The following is a 17546-nucleotide window of genomic DNA, read 5'->3' as shown; positions in this document are numbered from 1 at the left end:
TGAACCAGGTGGGTTTTTTCCAGACAATTGACAATGGATTCATTCATTCTAGATTTATTTTTTAAATTTGAACTTCACCATATTTCAGACCTTAGTCTCTAGAATGTTACCTGGTTCTTTGGGTTAACAGTCCAGTGATAATATCACTAGACCAATAACTTCCCTAAATACTAAATTCCATACTGCAAGTTTCACCCAGAAACTTAATCTATGAATGACCGTTTGCAACTTTATGCTCCTGTGTACATGCTTACTGTGCCACCTAATTTGGTGTTCTTTATTCCTTCATACAAATCATTAATAATTTCAGTAAACATCTGAAACTCCATTACAGACATTTGGGAGACATTATCAGTTATATACTACCTAGTGGAGTATGTTCCCTAGGTCTCCTAACTAATTTGCTACCCCTAAGTCAACCACCATCTCCCCCTCCTGGAGGACTGTATGCTTGGATGTAGATGTGTTTATGCTTCATGTGTAGCTGTAATGACTCTGCTGTTGTCTCTCTCTGAACAGTTAATGTGGATATGGGTGACTGGCAGGAGGTGTGGGATGAGAATACTGGCTGCTACTATTATTGGAATGTTCAAACTAATGAAGTGACATGGGAGCTGCCCCTCTACCTGGCTGCTCAACTCCAAGGGCTCCATTACCAACACAGGTAGGTGCTTAACTGCAATGTACTCTGCCAGCACACTACCTAAGAAGCATTCCAGTGCTGTATCTTGTGTAATGCTATTTGTCAACACAAAATGGAAAGATTTCAATTGTTGGATGCCTTGTCTTATACAGTATAGAATTGCATTAACCTTATTTTTAAATTAAAGAAAAGCTTTAAAATTGGCACTTGGTGTAAAGTCCATCTCCTTCCCCCACAACTGCACCCACATTGGTGATATTGACCAAGGGTGATGGCCATGTTGTGCACTGTATTGTGTAGGACAATTTGAGGCATCTCCATGGCACTGACTTGTCCCTTTGTTGGGCAAACTGCAGCGATTACGAGTTAACGCTCAGCTGAAAAAGCATTCTTTTGCATCCACCCAATCCTGTAATTCTGAGATGTTTTATCCCATGTCATGATTGGACACATGCTTTGATTTTAATGCGTGTGATCTCTGTGGGAATCCAGAGGTTTTTTTAGTCATGTGGATTGCATGGAAATGCACATTTGACAGTTGTTTACATCCGTTTGTGTCTTTCCATGAGAGAAAGTTTACCACGGTAATGGAGAAGATGCAGCAGTAGCAAAACACATGGCCCAAATTGAGGGCATTGAAACAAAGACAGACAAGCATGTGAGTACTTAACAAGAGGAGTAAGGGATTGAAGCTGGGAAGGGGCCACAACTTGAAATATAGTGCTGATATTACACTGATTCTAACCAAAGAAACCATATGCGATGTCTCCGCTCCTAGCAGTGTGAAATGTGAAGGGCTGTCTCGCCAGGGGGCCCAGCAACCGGTTTGCACAAGAGTAGGTTGTGATACGACCAGTGGCTCGTCGCTGTATAGTGCAAGTGGTGATCTTGCATCTACCTCTGTACCCGTTTACTATTGAGACGATGCAGAAGGTAACCGCTTAACGTTCTGCGGGTTGCATGGAGGCTGTAGGTTAAGTATTACAACGCAACCTGTTATTTACGACTTCTTTTATTTTGCTGGAGTCGCTGAGCCTAAAGGGTTGGATGATTTCCTTTAACACTACAGTGGCTTGTTCCTCGTTCCCCCTCTTGAATTTCAGTGAGGGAAGTGACTAAATAGCAAGAGGTAGAAAATGGTCAAGAGAGGTATGCAGGCTCATTGGTTGACTTTAGGATGAGAGTTGCTTCATTGTGGCCCATTACAGTTGGCACTGGTGCGAGCACAATCAGGTCCCTCTTCAAAGTGGAAGTCCTTAAGTGCTAATATGCTGGAGAGATTAACGTTTTAGTAAAGGCAATCAGAATTCCAGAGTGAAGACATTACAAGACAATTCCACCTTGTACATCATAGCTTAGCTTTTAAACCCTGTAAGTACATGATCTGGGTTTATATTTCCAATTTATCGTTCATATTTTCCAACCACCATTAAAAGTAAGTCACTCACTAATGTTCTGATTTTGCTATTTTCTTTTAAACACTGATCCTGATGCCCTGTTTGACCCAAAGGAGAGTGTGTGAAAAAGTTATGATGTCCAATTTTATACGGTAATCCAAGATTATCCATTCTATGTATGCACCGTTCAAGAGTAATGGATGGAGATGGGTCTCAAGACAGTGACGCAAGGAGGGGCTCACATTTCATCGTGCTGTGTAAAATACTCCTAGTAGTACACCATCTAGATCATGAGGTAACAAAGAGAAGGCTGAGGGGTGACCTGATAGTCTATAAATTAATGAAACGTTTCCATTTGGGCAGAGGGCAAAAGTAGAGACTGTATATATAAGTTTGTTGATATAAAACTGGGTGCAGAATTATAACTGACGGGGCCATAAAGACACTGGTTAAGTTGTTGGGATTTCTGGTAGACGAGGAGATAATGTGGAGATATACTCACTCTGGGTATATAAATGTTGGTATCCTGAGAAAAGTGGGTTCATGTCCATGAATTGCAGTTACAGACTTGTAAATATTGGACAAATTTTTGCTGAGTGGGATATTGGTCTTTAACAGAAAGTGTTAGCCTTGCTGCAATTATTTAGGACTTTGGTGAGACCAGACCAGGAGTGTAGTGTCTAGTTTTGGTCTGTTAATCAAGGGGAGAATAGACTTGCCTTAGAGAGGGTGGAACAAAGATTCACTAGGTTGGCTCCTGAAATTTTGAAAGAATGATCAGGTGGGCCTTTATTCTCTGGAGGGGTCAGCCATTTTGAACACAAGAAATGTCTTTGGTCATTTGTGAAGCTTTGAAAAATCTATACTAATGTGAATTCTGACTGTTCATCTGATGAGCATACTACAATTCAGATTAGATGCTGATGGAATTTTGATGGAGCTGTAAGTGGATTTTATTTCTAGATTATGATCAACTTGAATCTGGAATAGGCTTTAAGGATTATATGGCCTGCTGATATTTATGTTCTTCTTGAGATCAATTAGCAGCTGATTTGCAATGCAGAGTAACACCACTTAAATTCCTATGAAGATCCCACTTTCTCAACCACCCTCTTTGCTTGAGATGTGGTGGCTCTCAAGTTAAACCACCAACCGTTGTCCTTCTTTCTAATGAGGGAGAAACGCTATGGTTCTGTGGGACTAGGGTGGCTTTAAGGGGTGAAAGAAACAAAAATTGGTGTCAGCGAAATTTAAATAAATTCATTTACAGTCGGTAAATAAACCCGAAGAGCAAAGTGTGAGATTAAACAAAACTTTTCTTTGCAAAGGCAATCAGCGAAAGAGTTTGTGGTTCAATAGTGAGAGTTACAGCACTTTAATGCACCCTTTCAGTTAGCTTGAAGATTGTCACCCCCCCCTGTCAGTGAGAGGTTCGAGCAGGAGCATGGCTGTGTAATTTGATCCATGCAAGCTGGCAGCCATTACTGCTTCAGGTTTCGCAGGCCCACAAGCTTACAGCTCATGCCTCCACTTGGGTTTCCAGCCACCACTTTGAGAAGTCCTGGCTTATAACTTCAATGGAAGAGCCACCACCCCAGTGCCTTGATTACTCACTGTCTGCAGTCACAAAGCTCCAGTTGAAGTTTCGCATCGTGTGTTTAGGAGCGATAAGCTGACCAGGTGTACAGTTGGATTTATTTACAGCAAAGCTATGGAAGCTTGGATTTCTTCTTTATTATAGCTGTGTGGCTTCTGACAGGTGAGGTTTTTGACCACTTCCACCCCGAACATAATGGGAGTAAACCATTCAGCCCCTTAAGGATGTTGCACCTTAGTTAGTCATTTACTTGCTCTGTTTCCTGAATAGTTTTGCTCTATACTTTTTTGATTTTCAATTGAGCATTGTTTGTTTGTTTTTGTGTAGGCAGAAGGAACTCTGGGGGAAAGACCTTTTTTAGCATCACATCACCCCACCTCCAATTTTAAGATTCTGTCTCTTCATTCTGGTGTTCCTTGACCAAAGCAAAGAATTTATTCTTTCGCTTTCATCATTTTAAACTTGTCAATTAGATTGTCCTTGATCTCTGTATTCATGAGACTGCAAGCGTAGTCTGCAACCTGCCCACAGAATTAGGTTCTCTTTACCATGGTTTAATTCTGTGAATCTGTACTCCATCTCTAAGGCCAATCCATTCTTCTTGATGTACTCCAAGTGGGTTCAAGCCAACATTTTAAATAACTGAGAGAACTTGCACATTGAAAACCACAGAATCGGATTACGTCAGGATTACCTATATAATATGTAGAGAATGAACAGCCTTTTCACGATGTGCAGCAGTATGGGTTTGACAGTAGGTCTTAAAAGGGGTTAGCAAGATCATCCAGTTCAGGCAAGGTGTGTTGCCACAGAATGTTTGAACAGTGCCGTGAGGAAACACGCGTTACCATGTGTTGTCTTTCAGCTCCATGACCCTGTCCGCTGGCGAGGTGGAGAGTAGTTATCAGCACACAGGCGTCTATCACCATGACCAAACTGTGACAAAGCCAGATGGCAGAAACCTGAAGAAGAAGGTAGGGGTGAAATAAGGTGATACCTGTTGCTTTTCTGCAGGGCAAAGGGGCAACAAAAATAAAATCTTGTGCGGAAGCCTGCATTTATTTCGGTGGGGCCACTGATGTCCAGGTAACTTTGAATTGCGACCGTTCTGGTTCCTTTGTGTGCCATGTCACCAACCTGCGATTTTCTGCTTCCAAAGGAAGTTAACGAGAGCGTGTTTGCACTGGCCAGTGAGAAGGAGGAACGTTCTGGTGTGGCTGCGTCTCTGTTGGCTCCACTCATCCCTGAGGAGGTGAAGAAGGCTGAGGAGAAGTGGCGGAAGAAAATAATTTGCCAGGAGGAAGAAGGTGCTGAGGAGGACAGTAACAAGAACAGCAGCATCATACCTGCACAAGAAGCAGCTCAAGAGGATCGTCCAAGTTTGAACATTGGCCTGGAGAGCACAGAGGAAGAGGAGGCTGTGGAGAAAGAAGAGGAGGAGGAGTATACCCGGGAATTGGAATTGGTACTGGAGAGAAAGAAGGTGAACTTTTGCAAATTTGATGCAAATTTAAAAAGAAATTGAATGTTTATGCTTGGCAAAATTAAACTACCATTTGTAATCTTCAATCAATTGCATGTTGATTTGAAACCACTTAGTAAACAAGAAGTTCTCTGATTTATAGCAGAGTAGTGTATGGTGTACCATAATAGAACATTAGAGGTTGAAGTGTTACACTCAATACAGTGAATGATGCCACTGAGGATCAGCCAGTGTTTACGCTTTGTTTTAATTTGGAATGAAATAATTGATCTGAACAGTGCAATGAGATTATGGACTGGTTGCTGGGACTGGACATCTGGAAGGGTCAAGTGTACAGAAGCATATTTCAATGCATCGATAATCACACTTGTCCCAATTTTGCCCAGAATAAAAGTGAGCTTGCCTGCATGCCAAAGTCTACCAGAGTAAGATGTGACACTGAAGATGATCTTTCAGTTTCACAGCTATAACATCTGGTCATCGTGGACAACATCCACAAAAATTAATGATAGCAAATGTTGCTTTGCATAACTTTGTAATTGCTTTTTTATATCAATGGTCATAATTTGTACCCTGTGTTTCCAGGCAGAGTTGCGTGCACTGGAGGAGGGCGATGCCAGTTTGACTGGCTCTAGCCCTCGCTCTGATTGCAGCCAGACATTAGCACAGGAGGGACAGGTGTCTGAGAACAGCAAACATGTCCACAGGAAAGGGAAGTGGCAGGCACTGGTTCGTACCTTCAGTCCCGAGTCTACCAGCCATACTTCGGATAACCTGGAGCAAGAAACCACCCCAGAGGAAGCGCACCGTCCTGAAACTGGTAAGTGGTTGGAGAAACTTCTTTCCAAGAATCCTGCCCCAATCTGGCTACGAAGCTAGGCCTCTTGCTCCAGAATGTGGTCAGCACTGCAAGGCCCCATTCATAAACCCCACCAGCTGTCCACCTTGCTGCCCTAGCAATATAGTGTGCTTTCATTTGGCACTGTGTACGCCCTCTAGGTGGGACAATACCAGGCTAGCAAGCTGTGGCAAATACAGACATTCATAAATCAGCTCAGGTTTATGTCCAGCAGCATTTATGATCCTGTTGTTTCTGTAAAGGTGCCACAACATGCTGTATTGTTTAATGTATCCAACCTTTAACATTTTCAGCATGATTCAAAGTGAAATGACCACAGTTTCTTCATATCAGACCATTTAGAAGGAGCTTGCCACAATCAGATACTCTCAGGGCAAGGGGCAATTAATGAGTCAGCCCCTTCCTAATAGCACTTTGGATACAGCTATCTTCCTTGAGTGAGTGTAACTAGGTAATTGCATGAAATGTTGGCATAGGTCAGCAACACCCTGTATCCTCTGAAAGCTTTGTTTAAAAGTATAAATGAGTATGAGAGATTATGCTTTCATACCAATTTTTATGGCTCTAACGAACAAACATAATGATTCGCACTAACTAAAACTTTTTTCCACTTTGCCCATTAGATATGAGTCAAGACAGTGAACTAATTTCACTCTGCTCCTGAAACCAGCAGGAAATTAAGCAGGAATCACAATATAGCAGTCGTTTTGACAGTTACCGCTTGGGTGGTTGTTATAGGTTTAGGCAGGAAGGGCTTGGTTTGAAAGAAAGTGGTTGAGTGTCGTGTGTGACTTTAGTATAGCAGAGAATTGAATGATTTCTAAAACCTACTCGTCTATGCTCCTGCTTCACAATTCCACTCCCCACCACCTGACTTCTCTCTGCAGTTCCTGAAAAGCCGGGCGTCGATCCTGAGGAGAGTGACATGGATCTTGAAGGACCTGCAGAAAAGCAAGTAGCTGCACCAAAACTACCACCAGAAGAGAAGGATGACCGGGGTGAACTAAAGGTGAGAAGGCCAAAGTCCAGACTGTGCTGGCATTATAGCTGCCCTGTAGTTTAACTGCCCTGATTGTTGCCTGGCTTATTGTGTGATGAGATGGTCTTGGGGTGGGTAGCTGCAAATATTCGAACATTAATGCTGACTCATGCTCTTCTTAGTTTCAGATCGCTGAATTGGCAAACACACTCTCCAGTAAACTGGAATTCTTGGGAATTAACAGGCACTCTATCTCCAACTTCCACTTCCTGCTGCTCCAGATTGAGGTTTGAGACTTGACTGTTCATTCCACACGGAGTCTGAATTGCTGTTTGACATGTTCGGAGGGAGCTGCTTTGTCCGTGCTGTACATCTCTCTGATTCCATTATGTCTGTCTTGGGTTTCAGACTCGAATATCAGACTGGCGAGAAGGAGCATTGAATGGCCAATACCTGAAACGTAAACTGCAGGAAGCTGATTTACAGATTAAACACTATGAATCTAATGCATCCCCAAAAGGCTGGTCCTGCCATTGGGACAGGTACGCACTCTTCTACTTTTTCACCTTTCACCTTTGACACGTGACAACCGAACTGTGACCTCCCCTCCCCATCTCCACATGACGACGTGGCAACAGTAGTTGCAGACTGCCAGCTCACTGCTAATTTGGTAATGAACCCGCATGTATACAAATCCTAAAAGCAAAACCAAAATCATTGGACCAGCCTAAAATGTAATCCTCAAAATTTGGCCATTTCTCTTGCTGAGGTTTGATTGTTGAAGTTGAACAGATAGACTGCTCATATAATTGTGTTGAGTAAGGGATTAACAATAAAGGGGAAAGGGGCGGGAGAGAGAATGCGCATGCAAGAAATGTCTGCGCTTTGCTGGAAATTTCTGAGATGGAATTCCTGAGCCGACTGCACAAGAGAAAGAGGGACAGTGCCTCCAGCAGCAGCTACGAGAGAAGACCAAGATTATTGCCGGAAGCTCAGGTCAGAATTATTTTCTTTTCTCTTACTACAGTTTCCTGTATCAGTTAAATATGTAAATGTGTTTTAATACATATATAAAAATTACTGTTTTATTTTTCAGCTTGAAGAATATTTTTTGCACCAATTCCTTCCTTGTTTGCTTCTAGATTAATGGGGATGTCTGAGTTACCCATCAGACACCCTGCTCAATGCCACCATTATCAGGCAACAGTTTTCTCACACCAAAACAATGATAATTGGGCCAATTTTTTTAAAAGGCACAGAATATTAATTTAAAAATACAAACCAAAATTGAATAGTGAGGCTTTCATTAACCTCTGCTTTTCCTAGTCAGCTAGGAGCAAGAGGTTTGAAACCTCCTGATGATCAAAAAAAAAACATTTTTTTTCCACCTCTGGCAGGGTGTGCCCGCAGCTGCCCCCAAACTAAGTGTGTCCTTTCTGTCACGCCGTAGGGAGCACCGGCGCTATTTCTATCTCAATGAGCAGACGGGCCAATCACAGTGGGAGTTCCCTGATGTGGATGAGGAGGATGAAACGGCTGAGTGTGCCTTGAGCCTGAATGCTGGCAAGAGCGTGTTCTCTCCCAACGCTCCAGTGAAAGAAATGACTGCCTCAATAGGTGATCCGACAGGTATGGGGTTTTGCTGTCATCTGTATCTCTGTCTTGAGCTTGGTTGGCTTTATCCTGCTGTTTGTGGCCAGAGCATACCTAGCAATGATCCATGTTGCCAGTTAGATGCCAAGGTTGTAGCTGAAACAACTTGTCTGGAATGTCAGTCTTCAGTCTTGCTGGAATGCTCTCAGGACCGATAGCCTTTGTAGTATCCAGTGTCTTCAGCCGTTCCTTCATGTCACGTGCAGTGAGTCAACCTGTCATAGGACTGACATCTGTGATGTTGGTGACCACAGCAAGTGAATAGTGATGGATCATCTACTTGGGCACTTGTGGAGCATTTTATTCCTGTTGGTTGTTTAATAATTCACCACCATTCACTACTTAACATGGGGTAGTATTGCAGAGTGTAGATCTCATCGGTTGATTATGGAATTGCTTAGCTCTCTCTGTTTGGCTTGCAAATGATTGTGTTGTAGATTTACCAGGTTGAAACCTCCTTTTATAGCTGTATTTGGTCTTGCTCCTGGTATACTTTCCTGCATTTTGCATTGAACCAGGTTTGGCAGTAATGATAGATTGGGGATATTCCCGGCCTTGAGGTTTATAGGTTGTGGTTGAATAGTGCTGTTGATGGCCTGGCTTTAAGTCTGCCATGAAATGAGCGATGCAGCATCCTTAATGTGTGGTGATCCCTCATACCATTACTGTAATGGACAGGGGAGGTGGCAGCTGAGAGGTAATGTCACTCACTGGGCTAGTAATCCAGAAACTCAGGCTAATGAGTTCAAATCCCACCATGGCGGGTGGTTAAGTTTGAATTATGTAAAAGTCTGGAATAAAATGTTAATGGCGACCAAGTCATTGTCAATTGTCATTAAAAACCCATCACTAATATCCTTTAGGTAAGAAAATCTGTCTTCACCTGATCTGGCTTACATGTGACTCCAGACCCACAGCAATGTGGTTGACTTATAATCTCCCTGGTACAGTTAGGAATTGGCAATAAATCCTGGCCTATCCAGTGATGCCCACAATCCATGAATTCACAAATAAAGGTGCATCCATGACGGGTACCTCTGTGAGAATGAGGTCAAGTAGATTTTTCCATCTTGTTCGTTCTTTCACAAGCTGCCCACTGTAGCAGCTTATCCTTTAGGACTTGGGCAATAGTGGAAGCAGGCTTGGTGGTGGACATTGAGGTTCCCCGACACTGAGTGAATTCTGTGCCCTTGCCACCTTCAGTCCTCCCTCCAAGAGAAGGGATTCTTCTGTTGAGTGTCAGGTTTAGATCTGTGACTGAAATGCTGGTTTCTGGAGGATCTCTGGACCTACAAGGTCTCTGGAAGCAACGAGGATGCTGCTATCAACCTGCTGGATATCTGTATTCTCAACGGTAGGAGATCGCTGCAAGAGGTCCTCCTAATAGATATTCTCTAGAGCAAGTAGGCTTGAACCTGGATGTCCTGGCTCAGAGTTAACGACCCTACCACTTCAGTGCAAGAGTTCGAGTTCCCCAGGAGAGTGACCTGAGCTCTAATACCTTCAGCTGCTTCATCACTAACCTTTCTCTCTTATAATTCATAAGTGGAATGTTCACTGATGGTTACACAGTGTTGTATACAATCTGTGCCTCCTTAGATACTGAAGCAGCTCATGTCTAATGTAACAAGGCCTGGGCAATATCCAGGCTTGGACCGATGATAAGCAAATGACATTCATGCTATACATGTGCCAGGCAATAACTGTGTGGCAGATAGGAAATAATCTAGCCATCACCCCATGACATTCAATGCCTTCACCATCGCTGAATCCCCCACTATCAATAATCCTGGGAGTTACCATTGACAGGAAACTGATCTGGACTACTCATGTTATTTAATGTAGCCACCAGAGCCAATCAGAATCCTGTAGTGAATAACTCACCTCCTTGACTCCCCAAAGCCTAACCACCATCAAAAAGGCACAAGTCAGGAGTGTAATGGAATGTTCCCCACTTGTAAGAACTCACCAACAGCACACTTCAAATCCACAACTTCCACCATTTTGACTTGGAAGTATATTACCATTTCTCGTTTGTTGGGATCAGAATCCTAGAATTCCCTCCCTGTTGGCACTGTGGGTGTCTCTGCACCAAATAGGCTGCTGTGGTTCAAGAAGTCACCTCACACTTACCCCATAAACATGTCTTTTTAGCAATCCCTGCATTGTGTGAATCAGTGTTTTAGCAATAAGATTTTGTGAATGGTTAATGAGCTGTACAAAGTCTGAAAATCCATGTAGCCACCCTCCAGATAGTGTGCAACAAGTTCCAGGGACCACTATTGTCCAAGTACCTTACTGCAGCAGTGTTGGATGCTTTTTTTTAAATCTCTGCTGACTCTCAACTTTTTTCTTCCCTGCCCTTTTACTGTGTTTCTCAAAGCATCTCAACCCACATCATTGGTTGTGCATTATAGAATTCCTTCAGAACCATAGAATCCCTGCAGTGTGGAAACAGGCCATTTAACCCAAACGAATCTATGCTGACCCACCGAAGAATATCCCACCCAGACCCATTCCCCTACAATTCTATGTTTACCCCTGGATAATGCACCTAACCGACATACCCCTGAACTCTGTGGGCAATTTAGCATGGCCAATTCACCTGACCTGCACATCTTTGAATTGTGGGAGGAAACCCACACAGACACTGAGTGAATGTGTAAACTCCATGCGGACAGTCACCCGAGGTTGGAATCGAACACAGGTCGCTGGTGCTGTGAGGCAGCAGTGCTAACCACTGAGCCACCGCGCCGCCTTTATGCTTCAGTACATGAGCTGCTACAAAGCTAAGTACCAGAACCGCTTCGGGACTGTTTGTTTGTGTGTGTGTGTGTGTATATATTGTGTAAAGCAATGGACTTGCCCATGTCAGTGGTACATGGTCCAATTCTTTGTAGATATGGAAGTACCACTGCATCTGTGTGATGAGATCTGGAGCTCATTTTAAAAGTAGTTTTTCAATTTTCAAGCAAAGTTTCCCCAATTGCCTCCAAGTGAAGTCCAGGTGTTATAATTCTGAGTTGGAAATGTCGTAGGGAGTGATGATGTTTAAGGAATTGCGGAAACACCGTGTTGAGTAGGTTAGAACATGGGTTGTGTATTTGGAATTTAGGATGATCCTGTCTGTGGACGCCAAGCCCGGTTGGTTGCTGGTATTCTAGGATGGAGTGACTCATACAGTAATTGTGCTCTTCCTATAGTTACTTCTTTGCAGTGTAACTGTTTCCTTTGCATTCAGGTACGATGCATACAGAGCTATGTGCCAGCCAGGTTGCAGTTTGTCAGCCAAATAACACTGCTGTAAAAAGCAGCGTCCAACCTCCTCTCCCTCCTCTTCCTCCTCTCCCATTGGATCTTCCTCCTCCGCCTCCACCTCCACCTTCCTCTCCTCCCCCACTGCCACCGCCACCACCACCGCCACCGCCTCCCAGTGATGATGGGGATATACAGGAAGTGGAGATGGAAGTGGAGAGTAAGGAGCCACCAGCACCGGGAACAGAAGAAGATTGTTTGGAAAGATCCCTTCTTAACATCATTCCAGTGACAGCAGTTCAACCTCCAGCAGCAAAGAAGGTAAAATTGCAGTGTTTATTGAAAAAAGAATTATACCTCTTCCTCTGAAGGCTGCATTGATTAATAGCTAAAACAGATAGAATGATACCCTTCTGCACTAATCCCATCTGCCAACACGTTTTGTCTTCCTGTACTCCCTGCCTGTTCAGGTAAGTACCTCCTAAACACTGCTATTGTCTCCGCTTTTGTCCCCTCCCCAGGCAGCACATTCCAGACACCTATAGATCATTCTGCTTTTCACGCACGCTTCGTCAGCACGAATTGGCTTTAACGTGACTGACGAATTGTGGACATTTTTTTGGATAACGTGAACTTTCTACTGAGCGGGTATAGCGATTTTTCTATCACACGTACTACAGTGTGATTTTCTGTAGCAGTTCTCCACAGCTCATTTACTACAGCGTGAGGTTACAGAGGAACGCAACTGTCAACTTTATAGCAGAACGACCTGCGCCATGCTGTGTGGGGAAAAAAAACACTCCTTGCACATCCCCTTTAAGTGTTTCCCCCTCTCACCATAAACCTATGTCCCCTTGTATTTGACATTTCCTCCATGGGGCAAAGACTCTGACTATCCACTCTATTCAGTGCCGCTCATAATTTTATATACTTCTATCAGGCCACCCCTCAGCCTCCAATGCTCCAGCAAAAAGCAAATATGAGTTTGTCCAAGCTCTCCATATAGCTAATATACTGCTATCCAGGCAACAGCTACAATATGATTTTCCAACTTTATACTCAGTGCCTGAACTGGGGAAGGAAAATATGCCATACACTGACTTCACCACCTCATGAACGTTTGTTGCCACTTTCAAGGAGCTACGGTCTTCGACCTCAAGGTCTCACTAAATGAATGTTCCAAAGGTTCATGCCATTTACAGTATACTTTCCTTCTGCATTTGACCTCCCAAATCCATCACTTCACTGTTATCTAGATCCAAATCCATCTGTCATTTCTCTGCCCAACCTTCTGTATCCTGCTGTATCCTAACTTCGTCATTATCCATAGCTCCACCATCTGCAAACTTAGTAATCAGAACAACCCCATTTTTATTCAAGTCATTGTAATATATTACAAACAGCAGATGTCCCAGCATTGATCCTTGTAGAACACGGCTGATCACATATATCTCCAGTTAGCAGAAGCACCCCTCCACAACTGTCTTTTATAACCAAACCAGTTTTGTGCCCAACTTGCTAACCCACCATGGATCCCATGTGACTTCATCTTCTGGATCAGCCTATTATGAGAGACTTGTCAAATGCTTTACCAAAGTCCATGTAGACAACATCCTCTGCCCTCATCAGTCATCTTTGTCACTTCCTCAGAAAACTCTTATCATGTTGTAAGGCAAGACCTCCACTGTGTAAAGCCACACCGACTGTCCCTAATAAGTCCATTCTTCTCCAAATGCAAATAAATGCTATCCCTAATAATCTGCTGATATAAGGCTCACTGCCCTATAATTTCCTGGATTATCCCTGTTGCCCGTCTTGAACGAAGGAACAGCATTGGCTGTTCTCCAGTCTTCTGTAACCTTGCCTGTGGCTAAAGAGGATCCAGTGATCTCTATCAAGACCCCAGTAATCTCTTCCCTTGCCTCCTTCAGTATCCTGGGATAAATCCCATCGGGCTCTATAATTAATCTACCTTAATGTTCTTCAAGACACCTAATACCACCACTTTTTAATATTGACATGCCCAGAGTTCTCCTTGGTGAATACTGGTGCAAAGTACTCATTAAGGACTTGAACTCGCCTTGTTTGGCTCCATGCAAAAGTCACCTTCTTTGTTCTTGAGTGGGCCTACCCTCTTCTCAGTTTCCTTTATTCTCCTCGAGCCTTGTTTGATTACATCAGAGAAACCCAAGACCTCAGATCAGCTTGTGTGCTATTCTGCAAAATCAATTGCAGACAATGGAACATTAGCTGTCTTGAACTGGGCTCTATCTGGCCAAAGAAAATCATTTGCAATGGATTCGAGAGTCAGACATAGACTATCCTCACAGGTTCTGTTACTTCATTCCATATGGCATGTTTGGGGAGGAAGGTTTAATGGAGATGTGTGAGCAAATTTTTTACCAGAGCGTTAGGTGCCTGGAATGCAGTATATCAGGGGAGTTGGTAAAAGCAGATATGATAGCAACATTTAAGGGCATTCAGACAGGCACATGAGCAGGCAGAGAATAAAGGGATACAGACCATGTGCAGGCAGACGGGGTTAGTTTAGAATAGCATCCTGATTAGATTCCCTACAGTATGGAAACAGGCCCTTCGGCCCAACAAATCCAAAGCGACCCTCCGAAGAGTAACCTACCCAGAACCATTCCCCTGCACTATATATACCCCTGACTAATCCACTTTGCACTGTGGGCAATTTAGCCTGGCCAATTCACCTGATCTGCACATCTTTGGACTGTGGGAGGAAACCGGAGCACCTGGAGAAAACCACGCAGAAACTGGGAGAATGTGCAAACTCCACACAGGCCGTTACCCAAGGCTGGAATCGAACCCTGGTCCCTGGTACTGTGAGGCAGCAGTGCTAACCACTGAGCCACCTTGCCGCCCCATGGTCAGCACAGTATTGGTAGGCTAAAGCGCCTGTTCCTATCCTGTGCTATTCTGTGTTGTATGTTCTATATTAGGTACTGTTTTTTTTTATTGATAGACTTCTTAGAGCAGCTATCACTCAGGCTAAGATTGTGCCTGTAAGTTGAACAAGTGAAGTCTCAGCAATGCTAATAAACATGGAACTGATCATCATCCCTTTCAGAGTAACTCTGCTTCGAACACAAGTATTAACTTACCAGCTTCATGTCAGACTGCAAAAGGCAGCAAGAGGAAGGCGGCACTGCTGACGGCTGCACCTGTACCTCGTAACATCACCATTGGGAGCAGTCCTGTCCTGTACACTCAGTCATCCATGATTGCAGGTAACACAGCTGCATGCTGGTTTGTGATTGTTATTAGGGACTGGCACATTGCACGGTGGTTTCTAGTAAGTATTATCACTATGACGGGGATGGTAAGTGGGCATGACAGGGGGGTGGCTGCATGGGACACAGTCTGTGCAAATGACAAGTGGGCAGAGGTGCTGAGTGCGCAGTGTCAGGGCATTGAGCACACACAGGTTGATGTAATTCAGCCGGGAGCTTTATTTAATCCCACTTTAGGGGATCAAAGTATTGCAAAGTTAATAATTATGCTGACAGATTGCTGCTTTCCATTTTTGTTGAACTGCAGGTCCCCAGCTGCTGGCCACGATGGTACCCATTCGTCCAATGCACCAGCCTGTACCTGCGCCAACACCCCCTCTATTGCCCATGCTGACCAGACCAGTGCAGATGCCGCATCATATTCCTCAACGCCAAGTACCAGTTGCCCAGGCAAACCCACCACTCCCTAAGGTGCCAGAAGTGCTGCCAACTAACACGGTGACTCAAGCAGTGGAAAAGAGCAGAAAAGTGAAGAAAGACAAGGTGCAGCTGCTTGTCTGTCTCAGTTCAATGAATGGGGGCCACAGAGAATTAGTGGAGAGCAGATAGATTTCCCCAACATCAGTTTCGTTCTCTCAGAACCCCTGTCAGCGCCTACCCATTGAAGGATTTGTTGTTGCTGATGTAGTATGCAATCTTAATATTGAGCAGTGTTGCTGCCATCTGCCCTTTGGCTTCTGTTACAGATCCTTCATTGTGTAGTTTTGCCATCAACTTCCCTACATCCAAATACACAGGCTGCCCTGAGGAGACAGATTTAACTTTAGCACCTCATTGTCCACAACTCAGTGAAGATCTTATCAGTAAACCATGCAGCCCTTTGAAATTGCTATGTCAGTCAGCAAGAACCTGGCTGATTCAATTGCAACTTGTTTTCCTTGTTGCCCTTCATAACCTTTGAAACTCTTGTTGATCAATTTGCCTCTGTGGAATTGGTGCATTTGAATTGTTTCCTGAAGTGTTCATTTACATCAAGCTGTTTTCCCCTCAGTCCCCAAAGCTCAGACAGCAACAGCATCCCCATAATCATAGAATCACTAAAGTGTGGAAGCAGGCCATTCAGCCCCATCGAGTCCACACCAGCCCTCCGCAGAGTATCCCACTACTACCCTTGTAACCCTGCATTTCCCATTGCTAACCTGGATACCATGGACAATTTAATATGGCCAGTCCAGCTAACCTGCACATCTTTGGACTATGGGAGGAAACCGGAGCAAACCCACACAGACACAGGGAGGATTGCAGAATTTGCGCAATTACCTGAGGGTGAGGCACCCGTGAGCTGTGAGGCAGCAGTGGTAACCACTGAGCCACCATGCCACCCAAGTCGCTGCACTGAATCATGTAACATCCCAACTGTATAAAATGTCCCTGTCCAAAGGCAGAGCAAGTAAAATTAACCAAAGTTGAATCTGGAATGGTGACCATCATGCCTTGACCTCTACTTACCTGTTTACTGAGTCATCAGATCATAGCAATCTTAAGGCCCATGCCTCATTGACGCAAAGCTGGGGCATTAGTACGTTATACAATTGACCTCAGTATGACCTGGGAGGAGAAATCAGTGAAGTAAGTTGCTAGTCGCTACCTCGAGCTAGCCTTGATCAGAGTTGGCCCCATTGTATAACTGTATTCGGGGTTCCTCACTCCTAAACTTTCCTCTTTCAGAATAAGAAAAGCAAAATGAAGATGCCATCATTGGTGAAGAAGTGGCAGAGCATTCAGCGGGAGTTAGATGACGATGAGCACTCGAGCTCCAGTGAGGATGAACAGAGAGCGATTCTGGCTCAAAAGCGAATTGAGGAATGGAAGCAGCAGCAGCTTCTCAGGTGAGTGCTGTGCGCTAGGCCAAGGGGAGAATCTTTTGGAGGATGGCAGGGAGGAGTACACCTTTTAACATCTTCCTAGCCCATGTTCGAAGCTGAGAATGACCCATCTTTGAGCTAGGTGTGACTCCCCCAGTAATGTCTGAGTCTTCCCCTCTCGTACTGAATTCCTGGCTGTAGCATTCACTCTGGGTGTCCTTTCAGCACTCAGCTTCTCAACTAACTTACATGGGAGGCTGTAGAACTGAGTAACAGGAACAGGCATGACTGACCAGGTTGTGGGCTGAGCACCGCTTTCTGGTCTGTATTTCATACCGTTTGGCTACTCTGCGGTGGAACGCTTCTGGAATCAGGATTCAGAAGGCAGCCATCCCTTGGCATTTGTAATGCAATGTGGTCCATTTTTGTTGAACTTACAAGTTTTGAGGATCCAAATTGCCATGGAAGTTTCTCAGTTGTTTGAGCTGATTAATAGTTAAAAATGTGTTTAAAACAAAACAAAATTGCTAGAATTTCTCCAGGCTCGGGAGAAAAGCT

The 17546-nt window shown here is 44.1% G+C and overlaps 1 protein-coding gene across 2 annotated transcripts in view; it reads left to right on the top strand.

Moving 5' to 3' along the window:
• Window positions 1-17031, top strand: part of fnbp4 (formin binding protein 4) — a 39797-nt gene extending 22766 nt beyond the window's left edge. For both annotated transcript variants that reach the window (XM_043706300.1, XM_043706301.1), the window contains 12 exons: window positions 520-664; window positions 4503-4611; window positions 4797-5120; window positions 5706-5940; window positions 6867-6988; window positions 7141-7245; window positions 7367-7500; window positions 8409-8587; window positions 11853-12187; window positions 14961-15120; window positions 15431-15666; window positions 16852-17031. In XM_043706300.1, the coding sequence (XP_043562235.1) occupies window positions 520-664; window positions 4503-4611; window positions 4797-5120; window positions 5706-5940; window positions 6867-6988; window positions 7141-7245; window positions 7367-7500; window positions 8409-8587; window positions 11853-12187; window positions 14961-15120; window positions 15431-15666; window positions 16852-17016 (2249 nt within the window). In that variant the 3' untranslated portion in view covers window positions 17017-17031. The remainder of the gene's footprint in view (window positions 1-519; window positions 665-4502; window positions 4612-4796; window positions 5121-5705; window positions 5941-6866; window positions 6989-7140; window positions 7246-7366; window positions 7501-8408; window positions 8588-11852; window positions 12188-14960; window positions 15121-15430; window positions 15667-16851) is intronic.
• The last annotated feature ends 515 nt before the right edge of the window (window positions 17032-17546 follow it).

The sequence above is a fragment of the Chiloscyllium plagiosum genome, chromosome 16, assembly GCF_004010195.1.
Source record: "Chiloscyllium plagiosum isolate BGI_BamShark_2017 chromosome 16, ASM401019v2, whole genome shotgun sequence".
Taxonomy (NCBI): domain Eukaryota; kingdom Metazoa; phylum Chordata; class Chondrichthyes; order Orectolobiformes; family Hemiscylliidae; genus Chiloscyllium; species Chiloscyllium plagiosum.
The sequence above is the reverse complement of the archived record's forward strand: the minus strand, read 5'-3'. Positions and strand labels throughout refer to the sequence as shown.